The sequence below is a fragment of the Eretmochelys imbricata genome, chromosome 6 (assembly GCF_965152235.1).
Source record: "Eretmochelys imbricata isolate rEreImb1 chromosome 6, rEreImb1.hap1, whole genome shotgun sequence".
Classification (NCBI taxonomy): Eukaryota; Metazoa; Chordata; order Testudines; family Cheloniidae; genus Eretmochelys; species Eretmochelys imbricata.
Window position 1 is genome coordinate 9,216,771 of NC_135577.1, and position 23,888 is coordinate 9,240,658.

At 50.7% G+C, this 23,888-nt stretch overlaps 1 protein-coding gene across 1 annotated transcript; it reads right to left on the reverse strand.

Annotated features, from left to right (window-relative positions):
- Positions 1–3,170: 3,170 nt before the first annotated feature.
- GSTP1 (glutathione S-transferase pi 1) lies at positions 3,171–5,858 on the reverse strand. Its single transcript, XM_077819797.1, has 7 exons — positions 5,743–5,858; positions 5,610–5,648; positions 4,892–4,998; positions 4,358–4,445; positions 4,066–4,169; positions 3,600–3,707; positions 3,171–3,417 (listed from the first exon to the last, which is right to left on the reverse strand). Coding segments are annotated over exons 1-7 (636 nt in total). The 5' UTR covers positions 5,744–5,858; the 3' UTR covers positions 3,171–3,228.
- Positions 5,859–23,888: the final 18,030 nt, after the last annotated feature.

Genomic DNA, 23,888 nt, shown 5'->3' on the forward strand with positions numbered 1-23,888 from the left:
TGAGCATTCCCCATTGTCCTGGGCTGGAACGCCGTTCTGCTAGCCGGTGGGGCACAGACAGGAGGGTATTTTTGCTTTCCATAGCAACAGCTTCCCACCATCACCTGTCCATCAACTGTCCAGACAAGGCCCCAGAATGATCACAGGGCCAAACGACTTGTCGTCCACTCCCAGTGCCCTGCTGTGGCAAAAAGGGCTGGTGCGACCCAGGGCTATATAAACAGGGGAGTGGTGAGCAGGAGCAGGGAGTAGGATTTACCTCTGCCTCCGGCACTGGGGAGACCCATACTGGAATGCTGCATCCAGTTCTAGGGGGCAGGTTTTACAACAAATGTTGAAAAAATTGGAGCGGGTGCAGAGAAGAGCCACCTAAATGATTCGGGGGCTGGAGAAAATGCCTGACAGAGCTCCATCTGTCTAGCTTGTCCAACCCACACCTGAGAGGTGACTTGATAACCAGGTTGAAGTACCTTCCAGGAGAAATAACACCAGGTACAAAAGGGCTCTTAGGTCTAGCAGAGAAAGGTGGGGCAAGACCCAGTGGCTGGGAAATGGAGCCAGGCACATTCCAGTTAGAAGGAGGCACAACCGTCTAACAGTGCAGTTGAGGAACCCCTGGAGCAAACTCCTGAGGGCCAGGGTGGAGGCACCATCACTGCTGTCTTCAGAGCCAGACTGGAGCCTTTCCGGACGTTGGTCAAACACCAGTGACGGGGCTCAGTACAGGGGAAGCGGGTGAGAGTCTCTGCCCTGTGGCCTACGGGAGGTCAGACTGGGTGAGCCAATGGGCCCATCTGGCCTCTCCATCTCTCAGTCCCCTAGCCCTGTCCCCAGGGCTGGTGTGGTCCCTGTGCGTGTCCCGCAGCAGCTCCTCCTACCACCTTTTCCCCTTGGAGTGAAGATCCCCTGGCCTTGGGGTCCCCATGGGGAGTCTCCAGGGTGGCTGCATCCCCTTCCGCCATGGCAGGTTCCTGCAGCTGTTCCATGGCTGTGGCAACCCCCTTCCATATGGATGGGAAAAAGAAACAACACCATGTCTCTCAGATCCCTCTGGGCTGACTGTGGATCATAGGGAAAGGGCGGTGGGGGGGAGGGTCTGTGCCCTGTGCGGTGAGATAGAGCAGTGGGAACGGATGCAAGGGGAGGGGGATCCCAGCACCACAACACATCCACAGTAACAATTCCCTCACCACACTGGGCGACACGGCGCAGCAGGGCTGATGGGACCCCTGGATGGGAGGTGCCAGTCCTGCTATGGAAATTCCCCCCCCAAACCAGACCTGCTCATAGGGCAGTACTGACCATGTGCTGGAGAGCCTGTCCCAGCGAGAGGCCCGATCCCAATGCAGCTACAGTGCTGGGGTCACGTGTCTGTGCCCAGGTTACAGAGGGCATCAGCTCCCCCACTGCCTATGCTTCAAAAACAACCCCTCCCTGAGCTCCCACCCAGCCCCTCCCCTTGGCAGCCAGCCTGGATCTGACATGCCCAGGGGCAGCAGTGGGTGAAAGCAGGGAGACATGCTCTGACAAAGGGGGAATTCTTTGTAATATTTTTCTATGAATCCTATGTGTGCTTCAGTTTCCCCTGCAGTTTGCTCTCAAGGCAGGCTAAGAGACACGTGGGGGAGGGTCGCCTAGCTGTCTGAGTGGATCATTAAAGAAGGACCGCTAAGGCCGACCCATATCGGCAGAGAATGTGAGGAGACAATGGGAAATCCAGTCACCAGGCCACGGACCCCTAGCACCCAGGGCCCCAGCAGGAGGATTTTGCCACCTCTCAGCAGGGAGGCTGAAGGACAGACTGTGCTGGGAGGTGGGGAAGAAAGGTTGGCTGCTGAAGGAAACTGGGGCTCTCTTCTGGGAACTGAGGAAAGAAGGAAGTCAAAGACACAGTCTGAACATGGAGTTTGGGCTAGGTCGGGGGCAGGTTTGGGAGGTGGGGGACAGCTTTAGGGGCAGGGTTGGACTTGGCTGGTGAATTGTGGCTCAACCAGAATGGATGATGCTTTAACCCTCAGTTTCTCCTGCTGACATAGGGCCTTGCTGGGCTGTGGAACGGGTTTGAAAAGGCTGCCCACTGTCACTGAAAACATGGGCTGGGGTGTCGGAGGCCCCGAAGAGCAGCCAGGTCTCTCCCTGGAGTCTGGTTCAGTGGGACATGCTAGGCAGGGCTCGCAGGGTGAAGGAGGACTGGAGCCCAGAGGCTCTGGTGCTGAGGCCAGTGGCCGACCCTGGCCGAAGAGTAGGGGCCCCTGGCGGACTAATGCACTGAAGGGCTCCTCCAGGGGACAGTGTAAATGCTAGGGCCTAGCACTGATCCTGGGGATCTGTGACGGAGGTGCTGCCAACCCCCCAAGGGGCCAGGCCAAGAGTGGGTCCCATGAAGGAATCACACACCCATGCTGGGGATGCCTGGATTCAATCCCCAGCCCTCAAAGGGTGGGTGAGGTCCAGTGGGTTAGGATAGGGGGCAAGGACCCCGGACAGCTAGGTTCCAGCCCTTCCCTCTACATTGCAGATTGCCATGCTAGCACCAGGGGGCTGGGAGAGGAAGACAAACAGCCTTTTCATTTAGACTGGAAGAGAATTGGATTTTATGGGCTGAGGACCTGGTGAAGCAGCCCCAGCACAGGGTGAACTGCCGTAGGGCGTGCTTAGCCCCAGCCCCTCAAGGATCCCTGAGGAGGTGAGTTTGCCATGCCTCATGCTGAGCCCTCAGGGGTGGTGGCTCTGTGCTTGTGGGTATGCACCTGGCAACACAGCCTGCCCCCGGCAGAGCCTGGCCTGATGGAACAGAGCAGGATAAATGCAGCGCATATTGTGGGCACCACTCTGGGTCAGGGCACTGCCCCCTGTAGCTCCTGCCTATCCCACCCCAGAGGTGGCTGTATCTCCCCCCTGGGCAGTGCCCCATCTTGGGTACAGCCACCAAATTAAGTAGCACTGGGGCCCTGTGAGGAGGTAGCCCATGTGCCTGGCTAACACTGCCCAACTCCTGCCCCCCAGCTGCACAAAACAGCAGCCCCACAGGACCCAGCTCCTGGCACAGTCCTTGAGTTGCTGGAGCTGTGTGGGGGGCTCCTTCTGGGACTGGAAATGGGTTTCCTCTCTTGTGCGTTAAGCACCAACTTCCCCTGTCCACCGTGCACCATAACAACAACACAAAGGGGCCTGGTCTGGTAGCTGTTTATTGTGCCACGGGGGTGCCCCTTATGTCCGTCCATGGGGTCACTGCTTGCCGTTGCCATTGATGGGCCGGTTGCGGTGGGCAGCCGACTGCAGGTAGGTGTGCAGGCGGGGCCGGGCACTCACCCGCTCCACATAAGCGGCCAGCAGAGGGCAGGAGGCCAGGCAGCTGGGTGCTAGCACCAGGTGGTTCCGCACCAGTTCCACCAGGTTATAGTCTGCAAAAGAGATCTGGGGAGAGGGGGTGGAGTCAGCCCATGGCCATGCCCCCGGGCAGCTGATGAGACCCATCTGTTTTGGGGCCAGGGACAGTGAGACTCTGGTCACCTGAGGAGGAGACTGATGGACAGATGCCCCCCTAAAGTGGCTGGGGTAAGAGTGGGGAGACAGCCCCCCCACCCCAACACACTCACCTTATCTCCAACAATGAAGGCCTGGCCAGCGCGGTTCTGGGACAGTAGGGTCTCAAAGGGGCGCAGATGCCCTGGCAGTGCCTCCACATAGGCCACCTTCCCGTTCTCCTGTGGGAGACAGGAGTCAGGGCCCAGCCGCCTCCCCAGGAGCCCACTCCCACCACAACCTGTCCTACTGCTGTACCCATCCCCAACATGACAAGGTCCACCCCCAGCTAAACCCACCCCTCACCCTGACTTGTCCTAGCACCGGACCCACCCACACCACAATGGGGCCTGTCCCCAACGATGGGCCCACCCCCTTGCTCCCCATCCTAGCACCAAAGTCAATCCTGCCCTCACTGCACTGGGGCCCACTCCTGCCTCCAAGTGCTGGAGCCACACCCAACCAGACCTCTCTCTCAGTGCTGGAGCTGCCCCCCCCGCGCCCCCACCTCCCCTGACACAGACTCTGCCCTTGGCTCACGTAGTTCTGGTAGATGAGCTGGGCGTATTTGAGGCGCAGATCTTCCACTCCGTCATTCACCATGTCCAGCAACCCCGCCTCCCGCTGGTCCTTTCCGTATAGCCCTGCCAGAGTGAAAGCTGCCATCAGCAGGGAGAGACCTTCCCCCCACCCTACACCCAGCCCAGCCTCCCCAAGCTCCTTCCCACATAGCACTGCCAGAGGAGAGCCGTGGTCAGCACAGGGAGCCCCCCCTACACCCAGCCCCCTCTCGCCCCCACAGCTGCCCAGCCCCTCCCTCCCCCAGCCGTACCATAGGTCCTGGCCAGGTGCCGCAGGATGGCGTTGGACTGGTACAGGGTTAAGTCTCCATCCTGAAACTTCGGCAGCTGCCCAAACAGCTGCAAGGAGCACAAAGTGAGGAGTCACAAGCCCCAGATTGGGCCAACAGGGTGAGGCCATGGGACACACACACACGGGGACATGGGGCACAGCAGCCACCTCAGTGGGGCAACAGCAAGGTGGGCCAGAAAGCCATTGGGGGAGGGCACTCTGAACCAGTGCCCAATCCCCCTCTTCAACCCACCCCAGGTCATGCCCCCCCATCTCCCCCAAGGGTTCTCCCACACCCACCCTCTCCCCACCCCCATGGGGTCATGTCCCCAATCTCCCCCTCATGCCCCCCACCTCCCCTGGGATTCCTCTCGCCCCACAGGGTCACTCCCCCCCACTCCCCCAGGAGGGGATCCCCTCTCCCCCGCAGGGTCACTCCCCCCACCTCACCCACTCCGCTCAGGGACCCCCCGCCGCTCAGTGCCAGCCCCCACCCCCCAGGGGTTTCACTCACACAGGATTTCTTGAGCTCTCCCTTCTGCCACAGTTCAATGGTCACCACGTCCTCCTGCCACTCCTGCCCCTGGTCGGCCAGCAGCATCCGCATGGCCTCGCAGCGCCCTGCGCCACGGGACGGGCAGACCCTCACTCGCTGCCCCCGGGCACGGGCACGCCCCGCCGGCCCCCCTCCCGCGGCCCCCCCGGGCACGGGCACGCCCCGCCGGCCCCCCTCCCGCGGCCCCCCCGGGCACGGGCACGGGCACGCCCCGCCGGCCCCCCTCCCGCGGCCCCCCCGGGCACGGGCACGGGCACGCCCCGCCGGCCCCCCTCCCGCGGCCCCCCCGGGCACGGGCACGGGCACGCCCCGCCGGCCCCCCTCCCGCGGCCCCCCCGGGCACGGGCACGGGCACGCCCCGCCGGCCCCCCTCCCGCGGCCCCCCCGGGCACGGGCACGGGCACGCCCCGCCGGCCCCCCTCCCGCGGCCCCCCCGGGCACGGGCACGGGCACGGGCACGCCCCGCCGGCCCCCCTCCCGCGGCCCCCCCGGGCACGGGCACCCCTGCCCCACGCCCCCCTCGCTGCCCAGCCCCCGCAGGGCACAGGCCGGGCAGAACAGACGCCCCCTGAGGGGATGGGGGAGCCCAGGGCCGGGCTAGCGGGGGCTGGGGGTCGGGAGTGCGGGGCACCGGCGGGGGCTGCAGGTCAGGATCCGGGGGCCCCCCGTCACTCACCGCGCACGGGGAAGTAGGTGATGGTGAAGGGCCCGGGCACTGCGGAGAGAACAGAGAAGGGAGCGGAGTTAGCGGGGTCTGGGACGCGGCCGGGGGGGGGGGGGGCGCACCAGGGCCCCTCGCCCGGACTCACTCTTGGTCTCTCTCGCTCTCTGCAACTGCGGAGCCGGACGCGTCCTGCTCTGGTTACACGGAGCCTGGAAAGTGCTGAGTCACCCGCCCCCCGGTGCCTTAAAAGCAGAGGGACAAGCCCCGCCCCCGCCCCCAGCCAGCGGGGCGGAATTTGCTGCTGGGGTGGGAGCGCCGAGCTCCCAACCCGCTTCCCGAGGCTCGGTTCTTAAAGGCACCAGCCTGGCCAGTGCATTGAGCTGCTCAAGGAGACTGGAGACAGTGACATAGTGTGTGCCCCCCGCTCCAAAAAAAAAATACCCTTGGCAGACATTTAAAACTCCCCACTCAGTTTTCGGGTCTGCAGAACCTCAGCGCAGGTCTGTCCTAGCCGCGGCTCTGACTGTGACCCCGTCCCTGCGGCTTCACGCCGATCCAGAGAACGTGCTTTTTACTGCCCTGAGCCCCTCATCCTGCTCCTGCGGCCCCGCTGTGCCGCGGGAGTCCCTGCCGAGCAGTGCCCCATGCAATCACGGTGTTTCTAGTGCAGCGCTTCCGGCTTGCCTTGCATCATCCCTGTCTCGTTCTACATTTTTGTTCCTTTTTTTCTTCCTCTTTTTTTAATACCTGGGGTTATTCTTGGGGATCATATGACATCCAGGCTGAGTGATTTCCTAGCCTGGTGTCCAAACTTTTTCCGTTTCCTTTGAGCTACTAATGGGGATTGCCTTTGTCAACTGTTGCCTCCCTATCGAGCACCCTCCTGCTTTTTCACCTCACCATTTGTGTGCAGAAGTCGGTTCCCAAATATTCAACACAGGCCAGATGTGTAAAGGTTGAAAGCAGCTTGATACTTTGGGATAGCTCAGTGGTTGGAGCATTGACTTGCTAAATCAAGGGTTGTGAGTTCAATCCTCAAGGGGGCCATTTGTGGCAAAAGTTGGGGCTTGGTCCTGCTTTGAGCAGGGGGTTGGACTAGATGATTTCCTGGGGTCCCTTCCAACCCTGGTATTCTATGAATAGTTTTGAAAATCCCACTAGGTGCCTTTATTTAGGCACTATACTAGCTAGTATGAAATCCTTCTCAAAGGCAAATTTCTACTGTAATTTTTACCAAATATAGGTATACAGCCCCAAGATAGATTGACAGCCACAAGCATTCAAAAATAATGAGTTCTACACCCCAAAAGACATGAGATTTAAATAAACAAATTCATTCTGGGTTCTTTTAATTTGCATTTTTCTTTTTGAGCCTTTAGGGTGCGCTAGGTTGGTACTTTTGCAGTTACCTCTCCCGAAGAATCCATATCCCTAAAACAGCTGCGCATTCCTATAAATCCTGTACTGTTTTGGACTTCCAGTAATATGTGATTCGCCCTCCCCACACACTTTGTAATTGAAAACTTATTTAAAATTCCCTTTGTGTAGATAATCCCCACCATGCAAACGCTGAAGTGCAGACTTCACTGTTCTGTGACTTCATTTGTTGCATACCTAGATGTGGATTTTCTACTGAATTACTTCTAATTGCATATTTTCATAGCCTTTTTTTATGCTACATGTTTTATTTTGATACATTTCAACATGATACATGGTGCCCTTCATTCTGACAAGTTTACTCGTTTGTACTGCCAAAATCAAGGATTTTAAAAAAAAATTAATTATCCTGTTACTCCTTTGCATTGGTCGGGCAGCGGGCATAAGTGGTGACTGTGACAGTGCACCCCATATTCTTCACAGTGATATTATTATTATATGATTAAGGTATAATTACGATGCATTTTATACAAGATAAGTCATGTGAGGTGTCATTGGAAAAGTTATGATTTGCCAAATATGATTATCCTATTTGTGCGCATGTATCAATTTTGTATCTGAAGTTATGAATAGTGACTATGTATCTGTTTTTCAGATGTAGTTACACCTAGGTAACGGCCACTAGACAAGATGCTTTCAGTCTAGATAGCTGGATGAGAAGGGCCCATTCCTGGTAATGGGCCATTAGGGAAAACAAGAGGTCTTAGGAGATGTTTATCCACCACCTGAGCCTCTCTGAGGACACTCCAGACAACCTGTGAGTAATGGCTGCGATGACTCAGCAAGGTATGCAAGGGCCTGTGACCAGGTCACATGATTCTAGACTCCACTTTGGGATGTCAGTGTTTTTCCACAAACTGAATTTGGAACAAAGGGTTTCCACCAGATGCTAAAGCTATATAAGGCAGGGAGTGACATCATCTGTGATTCTGCTGTCCCCACCTAAGAAGACTCCTGGAAACACCTGAGGAACAAAGACTGAACTGGGGGAAGTGCTGGACCCAGGCTAAAGGGATTTCTAGCCTGTGAATGAAACACCTGGGGATTCCAAGCTAAAGAAAGGGCAGCTTGCTCCTTAAGAATCTGCAGCCTGCTTGTACCATCAGTTAGTGTGAGAATCTGCTATTCATATCCAATCTATTTCGTATACTAAGCTTAGTTTGTATTTTTTGTTTATCTGCTAGGTAATCTGTTTTGATCTGTTTGCTATCCTTTATAATCACTTAAAATCTATCTTTTGTAGTTAATAAACTTGTTTTTGCTTTATCTAAACCAGTGAGTTGGAGTGAAGTGTATGAGAATCTTATCTCAAGGGGCAAAGGCTGTTGCATATCCCTCTCCACATTGAGGGAGGGGATGAACTTTATGAGCTTACACTGTGCAGTTCCCTGTGCAGCACAAGATGATATTAATTTGGGTTTTGACTCCTGAGGGGGTGCATGCCTGGAGAGCTGGGAGTTGCCTTAGCTGTAGCCTTTCTGTCGTTGGTTCATTGCAGGGCCTGGATAGAGAGCCTGCATGTTCTGAAGCTAGTGAAAGTGCAGTCTGAAGGGCTTTGCAGCTTTTCACAGCAGCATAGTGAGAGAGGGAGCCCAGGATGGTGGGTCAGAGGGCTCAGTGGTACCTCCGTTCCAGGTGGCACCCCTGTGGGAACCCATCACAATGGCATGGTCGAGCAGGGTTATATGCACAGCTTGTTGCTCTGAGTGAGATTTGCACTTCATAGGCTGGTGGTGATTTTAAGTGTAGTGGCTTGAGATCAGTCAAAGAGGTTACCAGTTTGTTATTTTCTGTTTGCTTATTTCAGGCAAGGGAGTTAGGGACACAAAAGCAGCAAGATGAGTGAAAATAGTGAAACCATTGTGAATTTGGAACTGTGCAGAGTGCAGGCAGAAGAAAAAGAGAACCCCAAAGACTGTTGGAGATAAAAGAATTGCAAAAAAAAAAAAATAACTGAAGCCCAGAAGCAAGTCATGAAAGCAGAGAATGCAAGGAAGAAACTGCACACCAGAGAGTTTTGCAACTGAAACAGACAGAGGAAGATAAAGAAATTAAGATCCAGAAATTAGCCATGGAGGGGAAAGAAAAAGAGAGAAAGCACCAACTAAACTTGCGAAAGAATCAGAACCAGATAAAAGATTTATTGGAAAAAAAGGGTCATAAGTTTAAAAAAAAAAATTTAACCCTGTTGAGTATTAAGCTGAAACTCCAGAGGAAAACGATAAGGTCTCAGGTACTGCTGGAGTAAGGGGAGAGTGTCTCTTTAATTCCTCTGCAGCAGTGGGAAACGGTATGCTTCCAGGGGTGTGTGGTTGAGACCAGCTCTCGCCCAGTAGCTGAAAGCAGCATTTCCCCCAGAAAGAGCGGGGGCGGGGGGTGTTGCCCGCCAGTGAGAAAACTGTCCAGGTTGCTGGCTGCCAGCAGGTTGCAGATAAGCAAGTGACAGACCTCACGTACATAGGGAGATGTGTCCTAGAGGGAAGTCCAGAGGAGCGTGATAGTCCAGAGAGTAGAGATCACTGAGGTGCGTGATGGTTCCATTGACTCTGTAGCTGGAGACAAACCCAACTCCGAGAGGGAGGAGGGTGTAGTGCATGCCAGGGAAAGAACTGTTCAGGCTGTTAGCTACGAGCTCATCACAGCTGGACAGGGGACAGATTCCACTCTAGGTGTGTGTCTCAGAGCGGGGGTCAGAGGAGGAAACTGAAAAGGAATTAGTGGAAGTACAGGGATGTTTCCTCACTGATCACATGTGGGGAGGGGTTCACCCAGGACTGAAACGCTGGGTCAGTTTCTGTGCAGCCAGGCACCCAACCTGTAGCTCGGGTTTTAAGAGGGAACTGTGTAACTGACCTCCCAGAGGGGAGCAGTCACACAACTGACCTCTTTGGGATAGAGAGAGGGATGACAGAGGATCCTAGAATCGTAGAATCATAGAAGATTAGGGTTGGAAGAGACCTCAGGAGGTCATCTAGTCCAACCCCCTGCTCGAAGCAGGACCAACACCAACTAAATCATCCCAGCCAGGGCTTTGTCAAGCCAGGCCTTAAAAACCTCTAAGGTTGGAGATTCCACCACCTCCCTAGGTAACCCATTCCAGTGCTTCATCACTCTCCTAGTGAAAAAGTTTTTCCTAATATCCAGCCTAGACCTCCCCCACTGCAACTTGAGACTATTGCGCCTTGTTCTGTCATCTGCCACTACTGAGAACAGTCTAGATCCATCCTCTTTGGAACCCCCTTTCAGGTAGTTGAAAGCAGCTATCAAATCCCCCCTCATTCTTCTCTTCCACAGACTAAACATCCCCAGTTCCCTCAGCATCTCCTCATAAGTCGTGTGTTCCAGTCTCCTAATAATTTTTGTTACCCTCCACTGGACTCTTTCCAATTTCTCCACATCCTTTCTGTAGTGGGGGGACCAAAACTGGATGCAATACTCCAGGTGTGGCCTCACCAGTGCCGAATAGAGGGGAATAATCACTTCCCTCAATCTGCTGGCAATGCTCCTACTTATACAGCCCAATATGCCGTTAGCCTTCTTGGCAACAAGGGCACACTGCTGACTCATATCCGTCTTCTTGTCCACTGTAATCCCCAGGTCCTTTTCTGCAGAACTGCTGCTTGGCCAGTCGGTCGCCAGCCTGTAGCAGTGCATGGGATTCTTTCGTCCTAAGTGCAGTCCTCTGTATTTGTCCTTGTTGGACCTCATCAGATTTTTTTTTTTTTTGGCCTAATCCTCCAATTTGTCTAGGTCACTCTGGACCCTATCCCTATCCTCCAGCGTATCTACCTCTCCCCCCAGCTTAGTGTCATCTGTGAACTTGCTGAGGGTGCAATTCATCCCATTACCCAGATCATTGATAAAGATGTTGAACAAAACCGGCCCCAGGACTGACCCTTGGGCCACCCCGCTTGATACCAGCTGCCAACTAGACATCGAGCCATTGATCTCTACCCGTTGAGCCCGACAACCTAGCCAGCTTTCTATCCACCTTATAGTCCATTCATCCAGCTCATACCTCTTTAACTTGCTGGCAAGAATACTGTGGGAGACCATATCAAAAGCTTTGCTAAAGTCAAGATATTTCACATCCGCTGCTTTCCCCATATCCACAGAGCCAGTTATCTCATCATAGAAGGCAATCAGGTTGGTCAGTCATGACTTTGCCCTTGGTGAATCCATGCTGACAGTTCCTGATCACCTTCCTCTCCTCCAAGTGCTTCAAAATGGATTCCTTGAGGACCTGCTCCATGATTTTGCCGGGGACTTAAGTGAGGATACCCCAATCCAGGTCCCACTTTTGGAAAAATGCTGTTCGTAATATACTTGTGGAAACGAACTCTGTCTCTTTAGGATGGGCTGAGAATCTGACTAAAGACTTAAATGTCGGTGAAAATGCTAATGACTCACCTGAGAAAGGGGAGGAGGAAGCAATTTCCAGGGTGGATAAGATACAGCAAACAGCTAAGGAAAAGCTGCTGGAGGATCACAGCCCTCTATGAAAAAGGGGGTGGGGAAAGTCCCAGTGCCGGGAGGGTAAATCACAAAATCCTAGGAGCAGAGGGGTGGATTGGGAATGGGGAGGATTATTTGCATGGTCATAACCCTGGAGACCAAATGCAGCTCCACAGAGAGCCAGACACCATGCAAGGTCCCCTCACATCCTTGCCTCACCAAAACCCCAAAGACCTACATAAACTGAGAACCCTTTGTGACATTCTGTATCTTGGGGGAGCATCCTGGAACCCCCATATTCCTCATTTTTTTTTATAATCATGATCTTACGTATAAAGCCTGCCTTGTACGATATCCAGGGAAAGGTTATGATCTGCTGAAAGTCATTTCTCTCTCTATATATGTGTATCATGAATGCATATGAAGTTATGAGAATTGTGTTGTAGGGTTATTTAAACATGTCATTAAAACATGCCGTAAATTGGGGAATCAGCCAGATATTAGCTCCCTAGAGGCAACAGCAAGGAAAGAAACCAATACCCTGGCGGGGTGTCAAACAATCCAACAACAGCCATTGTTCAGCAAGGGAGCTACAATTCAATGACTCACCTGCAAGAGGCCACACCAGGGGAATTGCTTAACATTGCCTGGGGACTCAACAATGCCCCCCAGACGTGCCTGGACTTGTGCTCCCCAAGCACATAGGACTCAGAGTATAAAATTGAACACAGGGGGCCCATGCTTGGCCTTTCTTCCGCCCCCACCTATGCTGCAAGCAACAAGGACACTCTGAAGACTCCAACTGAGGGGACTGGTCCAGCTTTCAAGGGTGAAATCTGTGTACAGTACTATGCACCTATTTGCTATAACAACACTGAATTAGACTCTAAATACATTCTATGGGTGGCTTACCCGAGATCACTTATTCACTGACACTTTAAAAACTCCTGCACCCCAATCTGGGTCTATGCTGGTTATGTGCTATGTATGTATCTTGTGAACCTTGTTACCGATACTTGTGTAAGCAGTGTCAGGATGAGCTCCACCCTGCCATCTGGTGGTGAGGTATGGCAAGTTGTGGAAAAGAACTTCAGGGGCTGGTCTCATTTGCATAGGCACACCCACCCCACCTAGAATGAGGCCATAGGTGCCCAAATGGTCACTTTGGCTGCTGTGGGATCCCCAGTGTCTCTGTTATTGGGGCAGGAAGAATAAATTGTTATTACCCTGATTATGGGAACTGTGCTTGGAACTGTACTGGGCCTTTTGTCATGATGGAGGGACTCGCCATCAACTAAGTAGCACTCGCTAGGCAAGGGACATGGCTTCCAAAACTCTGTGAATGGAAAGAGGCTGGGGATAGGTATTAATACCTGGTGGTATGGGTTTCACATGCTAATTGTACTTCTTCCTCTCTCCACTGTGGACTATCAGAGCTAATGTTGAGTCTATCAGGAGTCTAGTTACAGACTGCTGAGCTGAAGTTGCTTTGGGCTAATGGTGCACCAGCACTAAAGCTCCCCTACTAGTTTAGAAGTGTGAGCAACAGGAGTGATGTAGTGGTGGGAGTCTGCTATAGACCGCCGGACCAGGGGGATGAGGTAGATGAGGCTTTCTTCCGGCAGCTCGCGGAAGCTACTAGATTGCATGCCCTGATTCTTATGGGTGACTTTAATTTTCCTGATATCTGCTGGGAGAGCACTACAGCGGTGCACAGACAATCCAGGAAGTTTTTGGAAAGCGTAGGGGACAATTTCCTGGTGCAAGTGCTAGAGGAGCCAACTAGGGGGGGAGCTTTTCTTGACCTGCTGCTCACAAACCGGGTAGAATTAGTGGGGGAAGCAAAAGTGGATGGGAATCTGGGAGGCAGTGACCATGAGTTGGTTGAGTTCAGGATCCTGATGCAGGGAAGAAAGGTAAGCAGCAGGATACGGACCCTGGACTTCAGGAAAGCAGACTTCGACTCCCTCAGGGAACGGATGGGCAGGATCCCCTGGGGGACTAACATGAAGGGGAAAGGAGTCCAGGAGAGCTGGCTGTATTTCAAGGAATCCCTGTTGAGGTTACAGGGACAAACCATCCCAATGAGTCGAAAGAATAGTAAATATGGCAGGCGACCAGCTTGGCTTAATGGTGAAATCCTAGCGGATCTTAAACATAAAAAAGAAGCTTACAAGAAGTGGAAGGTTGGACATATGACCAGGGAAAAGTATAAAAATATTGCTCGAGCATGTAGGAATGATATCAGGAGGGCCAAATCGCACCTGGAGCTGCAGCTAGCAAGAGATGTCAAGAGTAACAAGAAGGGTTTCTTCAGGTATGTTGGCAACAAGAAGAAAGCCAAGGAAAGTGTGGGCCCCTTACTGAATGAGGGAGGCAACCTAGTGACAGAGGATGTGGAAAAAGCTAATGTACTCAATGCTTTTTTTGCCTCTGTTTTCACTAACAAGGTCAGCTCCCAGACTGCTGCGCTGGGCATCACAAAATGGGGAAGAGATGGCCAGCCCTCTGTGGAGATAGAGGTGGTTAGGGACTATTTAGAAAAGCTGGACGTGCACAAGTCCATGGGGCCGGACGAGTTGCATCCGAGAGTGCTGAAGGAATTGGCGGCTGTGATTGCAGAGCCATTGGCCATTATCTTTGAAAACTCGTGGCGAACCGGGGAAGTCCCGGATGACTGGAAAAAGGCTAATGTAGTGCCAATCTTTAAAAAAGGGAAGAAGGAGATCCTGGGAACTACAGGCCAGTCAGCCTCACCTCAGTCCCTGGAAAAATCATGGAGCAGGTCCTCAAAGAATCAATCCTGAAGCACTTGCATGAGAGGAAAGTGATCAGGAACAGCCAGCATGGATTCACCAAGGGAAGGTCATGCCTGACTAATCTAATCGCCTTTTATGATGAGATTACTGCTTCTGTGGATGAAGGGAAAGCAGTGGATGTTTTGTATCTTGACTTTAGCAAAGCTTTTGACACGGTCTCCCACAGTATTCTTGTCAGCAAGTTAAGGAAGTATGGGCTGGATGAATGCACTATAAGGTGGGTAGAAAGCTGGCTAGATTGTCGGGCTCAACGGGTAGTGATCAATGGCTCCATGTCTAGTTGGCAGCCGGTATCAAGTGGAGTGCCCCAAGGGTCAGTCCTGGGGCCGGTTTTGTTCAATATCTTCATAAATGATCTGGAGGATGGTGTGGATTGCACTCTCAGCAAATTTGCGGATGATACTAAACTGGGAGGAGTGGTAGATATGCTGGAGGGGAGGGATAGGATACAGAAGGACCTAGACAAATTGGAGGATTGGGCCAAAAGAAATCTGATGAGGTTCAATAAGGATAAGTGCAGGGTCCTGCACTTAGGACGGAAGAATCCAATGCACCGCTACAGACTAGGGACCGAATGGCTAGGCAGCAGTTCTGCGGAAAAGGACCTAGGGGTGACAGTGGACGAGAAGCTGGATATGAGTCAGCAGTGTGCCCTTGTTGCCAAGAAGGCCAATGGCATTTTGGGATGTATAAGTAGGGGCATAGCGAGCAGATCGAGGGACGTGATCGTTCCCCTCTATTCGACATTGGTGAGGCCTCATCTGGAGTACTGTGTCCAGTTTTGGGCCCCACACTACAAGAAGGATGTGGATAAATTGGAGAGGGCAACAAAAATGATTAGGGGTCTAGAACACATGAGTTATGAGGAGAGGCTGAGGGAGCTGGGATTGTTTAGCCTGCAGAAGAGAAGAATGAGGGGGGATTTGATAGCTGCTTTCAACTACCTGAAAGGGGGTTCCAAAGAGGATGGCTCTAGACTGTTCTCAATGGTAGCAGATGACAGAACGAGGAGTAATGGTCTCAAGTTGCAGTGGGGGAGGTTTAGATTGGATATTAGGAAAAACTTTTTCACTAAGAGGGTGGTGAAACACTGGAATGCGTTACCTAGGGAGGTGGTAGAATCTCCTTCCTTAGAGGTTTTTAAGGTCAGGCTTGACAAAGCCCTGGCTGGGATGATTTAACTGGGAATTGGTCCTGCTTCGAGCAGGGGGTTGGACTAGATGACCTTCTGGGGTCCCTTCCAACCCTGATATTCTATGATTCTATACTACCAGCTGACATCACAAAAGAGCTAAAAACTGACTAAGAGCTGAAATCACTGCGTGTTGTGTTAAGTAGAGGGGGAGCCTGAAGATATATTGTGGAGCAATTTGCAGGATGGCTGGAGTGGCTTGTGGACTGGCTGGTGGAGCAGTTTGTGGGATGGCAGGAGCTGCTTGTGGGACACCGAGCAGAGCAGTTCGTGGGACGGTGGGAGCTGCTTGTGGGACTGCGAGCCGAGCGGAGCAGTTTATGGACCGGCTGGTGGAGCGGAGCGGAGCAGAGTGAAGCCCTATGGAGCTGTGGGGCAGTCAGCTTCAGATCATGTAAGGTGCCTCTTACCTCTTTCCCCCCCCCCTCCCATCTCCACCCAGGTTGGGAGGTAAAACTCTGCAGATAAACTTTCGAACTCTAGGGCTGCCCTGACCAGGGACAGAGACTTTTGGGCCATTGGACTTTTGGAACTTTGGGTGATTTTGGGTTGCTGGACTCAAGAACCAAAGGGAAAGGACACGCCCCAATTTGCTTGGGGTGGGTTTTTGCTCATGGGTTCTGTTATGAATCCTGTTTGTGGTGTTCCCCCAACATAATGCCACATTGTTTCTCTCTGTTATTAAAAGGCTTTTTGCTACACTCAGACTCCGTGCTTGCGAGAGGGGAAGTATTGCCTCTTGGAGGTGCCCAGCGTGGGGGGGTGGTGGTGGTGTATATATTTGTCCCAGGTCACTGAGTGGGGGCTCGAGCCGGTTTTGCATTGTGTTATTGGAATGAAACCCCTAGATACTGAACCCGGCCCTTGTTGCTGCCAACTCTGAAGGGCAGAAGGGTTATACTTGTAACCTCCCATAACTTAAGCCTGACCCCAGATGTACAGTACCTTCCTTCTTAACTTATGTACATTTGATTAAACATTCGCTTTAATAAAATTTTTAAATCTGAACTGCAATATCCCGTGGGGTGAGGAAAACCTGCTGAATCTAGTTGTTGCCCAGTCTAATAGGGTTGAGAGTTCAGACTGCGTGGTTATATTTTATTTCTTTTGGTAACTAATGCTGACTTTTTGCCTATCACTTAAAACCACTTAAAATCTATATTTTGTAGTCAATAAATTTGTTTTACTGTTTGTCTTTACCAGTGAGTTTGTAGGAAGTGTGTGGCAAATCTGCTCAGGTTTTGCAAAGGCTGGTGCATATCCGCTTTCCATTGATGAAGCGGTGAACCAAATAATAAATTTGCACTGCTCATCTTGAGCAGTGCAAGACAGTATATTCCTGAGATACAGTGCTGGGAGCTGGGGGGATTTGGCTCTGGTGCCTTTCTCTGTGTGATTCATGAGTGGCTCTGGGAGCATTCATGCAATCTAGCTGGGTGTGAGTCTCCACTTGCTGTTGTGCTGAGTGATCACAGCATCTGGCGGGGCTTGCTGCTTGTCACTAGCAAAGCATTGTGAGAGACAGCCCAGGCTGGAGAGAGTTTAAGGGGGCACAGCAGTCCCACAGTCCCAGGATGCACCCCGGGGATCCCATCACACCCTTACTGAAGGGGACACTGGAAAAAAACACTAATGGGGAAGAAAGACCAGTATCTGAACACCTGCTATGGCTCAGGGAGGAGTAGAAAAAAACAATGAATATTAAACAAACCGGACTGTCTAAACAAAAGGCGTGGCACTTGGAAACGCCTCCCTGTCATGAATTTGCTGGTACTGTTAAGTCTCATAATACACCGTTTGTTGGTTATATTGAAGGTAAATCCTTTGAAAAAGTGTGACATGCATGATTGTTGGGAAGAACTTTTGAACATGCTGGGAGTGGTATCAGGGAAGTCCTATAAGGATACTGCTTCTCAACTAATATCTGTAAACAGGATTTGAGCTTGGCACAGCAGAAAAAGCATAACAAACCCAGTCTGCTGTGTGGAAGGGGAAACTGAGGCACACCATCTCATGGCATTGGTGGCTAAATGCCAAGACACCGACACTCTAAAATAAATTGATATCTGCATTATGTTAACAATGCTACACACAAGAATGTTTTCAGGCAACCTGGGAAAAGAAACACAGAAAAGAAACTGGGTGACGGTAGAATGTTTGGGAACACTTGGGAGTCATAGAGCCAAAACCTAAAGCGGGCATTAAGCATCTGCCTCCGCACTAGTCAGTGACTAACCCCCTGGCAGTAATCTAAGGGGGGAGGTGTGACATCACGCCCCATAGTCTTCACAGTGATATTATTATTGTATGATTATGGCATAATTATGATGCATTTTATACAAGATAAGTCATGTGAGGTGTCACTGGAAAAGTTATGATTTGCCAAATATGATTATCCTATTTGTGCGCATGTATCAATTTTGTATCTGAAGTTATGAATAGTGACTATGTATCTGTATTTCAGATGTAGTTTTACCTGGGTAACAGCCACTAGACAAGATGCTTTCAATCTAGATAGCTGGATGGGAAGGGCCCATTCCTGGTAATGGGCCATTAGGGAAAACAAGAGGTCTTAGGAGATGTTTGTTCACCATCGGAGCCTCTCTGAGGACACTCCAGACAACCTGTGAGTAATGGCTGCGATGACTCAGCAAGGTATGCAACCAGGTCACATGATTCCAGACTCCACTTTGGGATGTCAGTGTTTTTCCACAAACTGAATTTGGAACAAAGGGTTTCCACCAGATGCTAAAACTATTATAAGGCAGGGAGTGACATAATTTGTGGTTCTGCTCTCCCCACCTAAGAAGACTCCTGGAAACACCTGAGGAACAAAGACTGAACTGGGGGAAGAGGTTTCTAGCCTGTGCATGAAAGACTTGGGGCTTCCAGGCTATAAAGAAAGGGCACCTTGCTCCTTAAGACTCTGCAGTCTGCTTGTACCATCAGTTAATGTGAGAATCTGCTATTCATATCCAATCTATTTCGTATACTAAGCTTAGTTTGCATTTTTTGTTTATCTGCTAGGTAATCTGCTTTGATCTGTTTGCTAGCTCTTATAATCTATCTTTTGTAGTTAATAAACTTGTTTTTTGCTTTATCTAGACCAGTGAGTTGGAGTGAAGTGTATGTGAATCTTAGCTCAAGGGGCAAAGGCCATGATATATTCCCCTCCACACTGAGGGAGGGGGTGAACTTTATGAAAACTCATATTTTCTGGTCAGTATTGTCCTGATAAAATAGGTGTGACAACATTGTATGGGAAATTATAAGATTTTCCTGTTTGCTGGTTTTAAGAGATGTTCCAAATCCCACAGACCTATCCGAACAAAAGTCAGCAAAGAGGTCTGTCCTAAACAAAGGAATGTATACTTGCCTTTATAACAGAGTCATGAAGCAGGAAGGGAAACAAAGGAAACTCAAACACCCTGAGACATCTTCCCTCTCCGCCCACCTCATTCGCTGCACCTAAGAAGACAATTGAAATAGCCATTGGACACTAGGGGAGGGGCCCTGACATGAAAGTTTTGTCAGTAGTCTGCTGGAGCATGTGGTAAGAAAATTTGCTTTGCAATTGAGAGAGTTTCTTAAGCAGATACTAGTAAGTTTTTATTTCTATTTTTCTTTTAACCATTTCTGAATTTTATGCCTCATTACCTTAGGCACCGAGTTTCTAATCTGCTGCGGGGGTTGCTCCCCCCCAGCTCTGCCCAGACGCTGCCCCCTCTCCACCTCTTCCCATCCCATTCTGCCCCCTTCCCAGAGCGCGCTGCACCCTCGCCCTCCCCTCCAGTGCCTCCTGATGCCACGAAACAGCTGATCCATGGCAGGTGGGAGGCACGGATTGGTGGGGCCCCCTAGCGGGCAGGAGGCACTGGGGGTGGGAGAGGCATTGATAGGCAGGCACCCACCGGCAGCACCCCCTAACTGCTTGCATTGAAAAGTTATTCATAAGTATTTCAAATACTGTTTACAACGCTTCCCGCTAGTTAGTGTTTGGCCTACATTAGAAATTGTATAGCCAGCGGCAAATAAACATCTAATCTACTATGGAGAGGGACCAATAGAGGACAAAGCCCTTCAGTCAGAATTTTACGTAGAGCAGTTTTGCACGCTGCTTCTCCAGCTTACAGAAATACTGTTCTTTATTTGTGTCCACATTTAAATGGGAGATTTTACCACGGTAGCAAAAGGGGTGAGCAGTGCCCCTAACCATCCCAACAGGCCACGCCCAGACCAGGAGATAGGGAAAGGGGAGAGGTAGCAGATGGTGACAGGGCCTCTAAGAGAGCTGCTAGGCGTCAGTCATAGCTGCCAGTAGCACATTGTGCTGGTAGCGGTTTCTAACATTACAGCCCCAGCCAGGACCTTGCCCCGTGGACTGGCTGATCCTTGGGTCTGTGACCAGCACCTGCCGAACCTCGCAACACGGCTTGCGCTGCACCCCCGGCCCTTCTGCCCCCACTGGCTCGGGCTGGGCTCAGTGCCCCTGCAGCCAGGTCAGACTGGGCTCGGGGCTCCCACCCACCCTTGCTCACCACAACTGGGTCAGACTGGGCTAGGGGCTCCCACTCGCCCTTGCCCCACTGTGGGTCACGCCGGGCTCTTTGGCCACACCCCTGCCCCTCCCCCCATGAGGGGATGCTAGGCTCACTGCCTCCCCCCACCCTGCCCCGGCTCCTTCCCACATCAGGTGATGCCCTGCTCACTGCCTCGTTTCCCCTCACACACACCCAACCCCATCACTCGCCCTTCTCTGGGTCACATTGGGCTCCATGCCCCTGGCCATTCCCCCTTCTCTGGGGTGCGGAGGGGCAAGGTACATTTGATTTATTTCCTGGTTTAGTCCCTGGATGGCATTTCTGCTGTGATCTTGCATAATTTCATACTTCACCCATGCACAGAACCAGCCCTCTGCCAATGCCCATCTGTCATGAAGAGGGATGGTTCTGTAATATTTTTATGATGACCAATGCGTGCCTCAGTTTCCCCCAATGCCTTGTATGGGTACCCAGTGGTGGTGGTGGGGGTTTCGATCTGCTCTCAGGTGGACAGGTGTCATCTCCCTGTCTGGGCCATTAAAGAAAAGCTGAACCCAACCCAAATTCACAGAGGAGCCAGCCAGCCAAAGAGGCCCCAATGCTGAGAAATCCACATCAAGGCCAGCTATTAGGTGGGAACCAGGGATTTCCCTACACCCCTATCATAAATATAAAGGGAAGGATAACCACCTTTCTGTATACAGAACTATAAAATTCCCTCCTGGCCAGAGGCAAAACCCTTTCACTTGTAAAGGGTTAAGAAGCTAAGATAACCTCACTGGCACCTGACCAAAATGACCATTGAGGAGACAAGATACTTTCAAAGCTGGAGTGGGGGGGAACAAAGGGTCTGTGTGTGTGATGCTTTTGCAGGGACCAGAGCAGCAATGCAGGTCAGAACTCCTGTAAAGGGTTAATAAGCAATCTAATTAGATATGCGTTTAGATTCTGTTTTGTTTAAATGGCTGATAAAATAAGCTGTGCTGAATGGAATGTATATTCCTGTTTTTGTGTCTTTTTGTAATTTAAGATTTTTGCCTAGAGGGATTCTCTATGTTTTGAATCTGATTACCCTGTAAGGTGTTTACCATCCTGATTTTACAGAGGTGATTCTTTTACTTTTTCTTCAATTAAAATTCTTCTTTTAAGAACCTGATTGCTTTTTCATTGTTCTTAAGATCCAAGGGTTTGGGTCTGTGTTCACCTATGCAAATTAGTGAGGATTTTTATCAAGTCTTCCCCAGGAAAGGGGGTGTAGGGTTTGGGGAGGATTTTTTGGGGAAAGACGTTTCCAAGTGGGCTCTTTCCCTATTATTTTTGTTTAGATGCTTGGTGGTGGCAGCAATAAGGTCCAAGGACAAAAGGTAAAATAGCTTGTACCTTGGGGAAGTTTTAACCTAAGCTGGTAAAAATAAGCTTAGGGGGGTTTTCATGCTGGTCCCCATATCTGTACCCTAGAGTTCAGAGTGGGGAAGGAACCTTGACACCCCCCTGTGGGGGTGTTTCCCCCCTGAATTTCCACAACATCCTCCCCAGTTTTGTGAACTAGTTACCTGCAGTATTGTCAATGTAATGATTGTTTGGAAATTTGAATTGAAATTGAAATATTAATACACACTTTAAAAGCATATAAAGGGTATGATACACATATTTTATCTGAAAAATTATAATAGATTTGAAAAGGAAGAACATAGACTAGCTTCCTTATAGAGCTGTTGTTTTTATGACCATGTCAGTGCATTCATTTTGGTGATGTTGGCCAACCTAATAATAAGTATTGGCTGGGTTTGGGTTACAAATCACCTGAATGCGGGGGGGCGGGGGGTAAAGAAATGTTGTTGTTCTTATTGTATGAGTAAAGGGCAGTAGAACTGTACTTAGCCTGTGCTGATTGAGGGCATTGAGAGAGAGGGTGGGAGCAGGTGTTTTGCTTGATGGTCTGCCTGAGTCACAAGTATGATTTGACCTGCCCCTCTCCACTGTTTAAAGACAGAGCTGATTAGGCTCCACAGATAGTCTTTTGTTGTGTTAAGTGACCGCTACAGCTGAAATCCCTGATAATCAGGTCTAAGTACTTAGAGCTGCTGTGGGACAGTGTTTCTGTGGAAGAGACGGCCCAGTCTGCACTAGCTGCAAGGTTCCCTCACTGAGAGCTCAGCTGAAATCACTGAGAGCTGGGTGGAACCTCCAAGAGACCAACTTGCAGAGGTCACAGTGGCAGGTGGCAGCAGAAGGTGAGGGCGCAGGGCCACTGGCAACAGAGCGATGGGGTGAATGGTGGCAAAACGAACAACAGTGGCCAGAGCGAACAGTGAGCAGCTGGAGGAATGAGCAAGGTGCCTTCTTGCCCCACACCTGGGAGGTGAACTCATGTGAAAGCACCTCTGAACTCTGAGTCTCCACTGACCAAGGACAACACCGGTGAGTGTTAATGAGGCTGTTACACAACACAGTTCATGAGAACAAACGTGGCCGTGGCATGGTACTTTCTATTGAAGGAAGAGATACCATACACTGCAAACTGGAGGCCAGTGTTCAGGGCATTGTCACTTGTTCATCCTGAAGTTGAACACTGGTTCCGAACAAGACCAGCAAATGCTCACTATCTTTCTGCAAGAAACTCAACAGACTGGCTAGATGCATGTGGTGCAACAGTGAAAGAGTCAACAGTTGAAAAAGTGAAGAACTCTCTCACCACAATCAAAAAATTTGCATACATGGCTGATGAATGCACCAATGCAAATGGTCATCAAGTACTAAGGCATTGTGTACGTTATCTTGATGTCAGTGGTAGGCCAGTCGATGCATTTCTAGATGTTCAAGTTATAGAAGACAGATTGGATGCATTGGTGACAACCCACATCTTAGAAGAGTTAAATGCTTGTCAATTGGACCCCAAACAGATGGCTGCTTGTGCATTTGATGGAGCTGAAAACTTCTCTGGAAGACATGGTGGAGCACAAGCTTTGCTCAGAGAAAAGTGTAACCCTCGTCTCTCCTATACACACTGCAGAGGCCATCTACTCCAACTAGCACTAGTACGAGCTGCAGACTCTTCAAAAGGCATTTAAAAAGCTATAAATTTAATGTCTTCATTATATTCTTTTTTCAGCAAGAGTCCAAAAAGACTGAATATCTTGGCAAATATAGAAGATACACTGGGACTGAAGTTCAAATTAGTCCAACCTGGGAAAACCTGCTGGCTTTCTCATGAGCGAGCCCTGGCTGTTGTCTTAAAATTACTCCAGGCATTATTACTGGCTTTGGAAAGTAGATCCATCCCATCTTGGTAGATAAGTCGTGAGGCTGGTGGATTACTTTTGCTACTACGTTCAGAGGAGACTATTGCCATTTTCTCTCGTAAGTCTACTGTTGACCCCACTTGGATCATTAAACAATGCCATCCGGGCATCTGCTACACCAGTAGTAGATCTTTGTCCAGCAAAGCTGGTCCAGAAGCTACATTTGGATCAATCAGAGAGCTATCCATTGAAAAAGTACTGGAAGAAGTAAAGACTTCAGTCCAGAAGTTGACTAATGAAGGCATTTATATTGAATCCTTAAGTGAAGAGGACAAGAAGTGTTTGTTAAGACAACTGAAAAAGTACACAGACTTGATTCTTTAGAAGTTGCTGTTGTAGATTTTAGATTCTACTCAACCTCTGCGTAGCTTTTACAGATCCCTGTCCTATAAAACACCGACAGTTGAGTGGAGTGAGGCACTACCAGCAATGGGGCTGCCATGTGCTCAGGACAGAATAGAGAATTTGAACACAGAGTGGAATATCATACGACGAATGAATGAAGATTTGTCTTCAACTTCTTTTTTGTCATCACTAGTGGCTCG

Excerpts from the sequence above, each read along its gene's own strand:
- GSTP1 (XM_077819797.1), bottom strand. Across the intron at positions 4,446-4,891 it reads GAGAGCTCAAGAAATCCTGT|CTGTTTGGGCAGCTGCCGAA; the intron begins GTGAGTGAAACC and ends TGCTCCTTGCAG. Across the intron at positions 3,708-4,065 it reads AGCTCATCTACCAGAACTAC|GAGAACGGGAAGGTGGCCTA; the intron begins GTGAGCCAAGGG and ends TGTCTCCCACAG.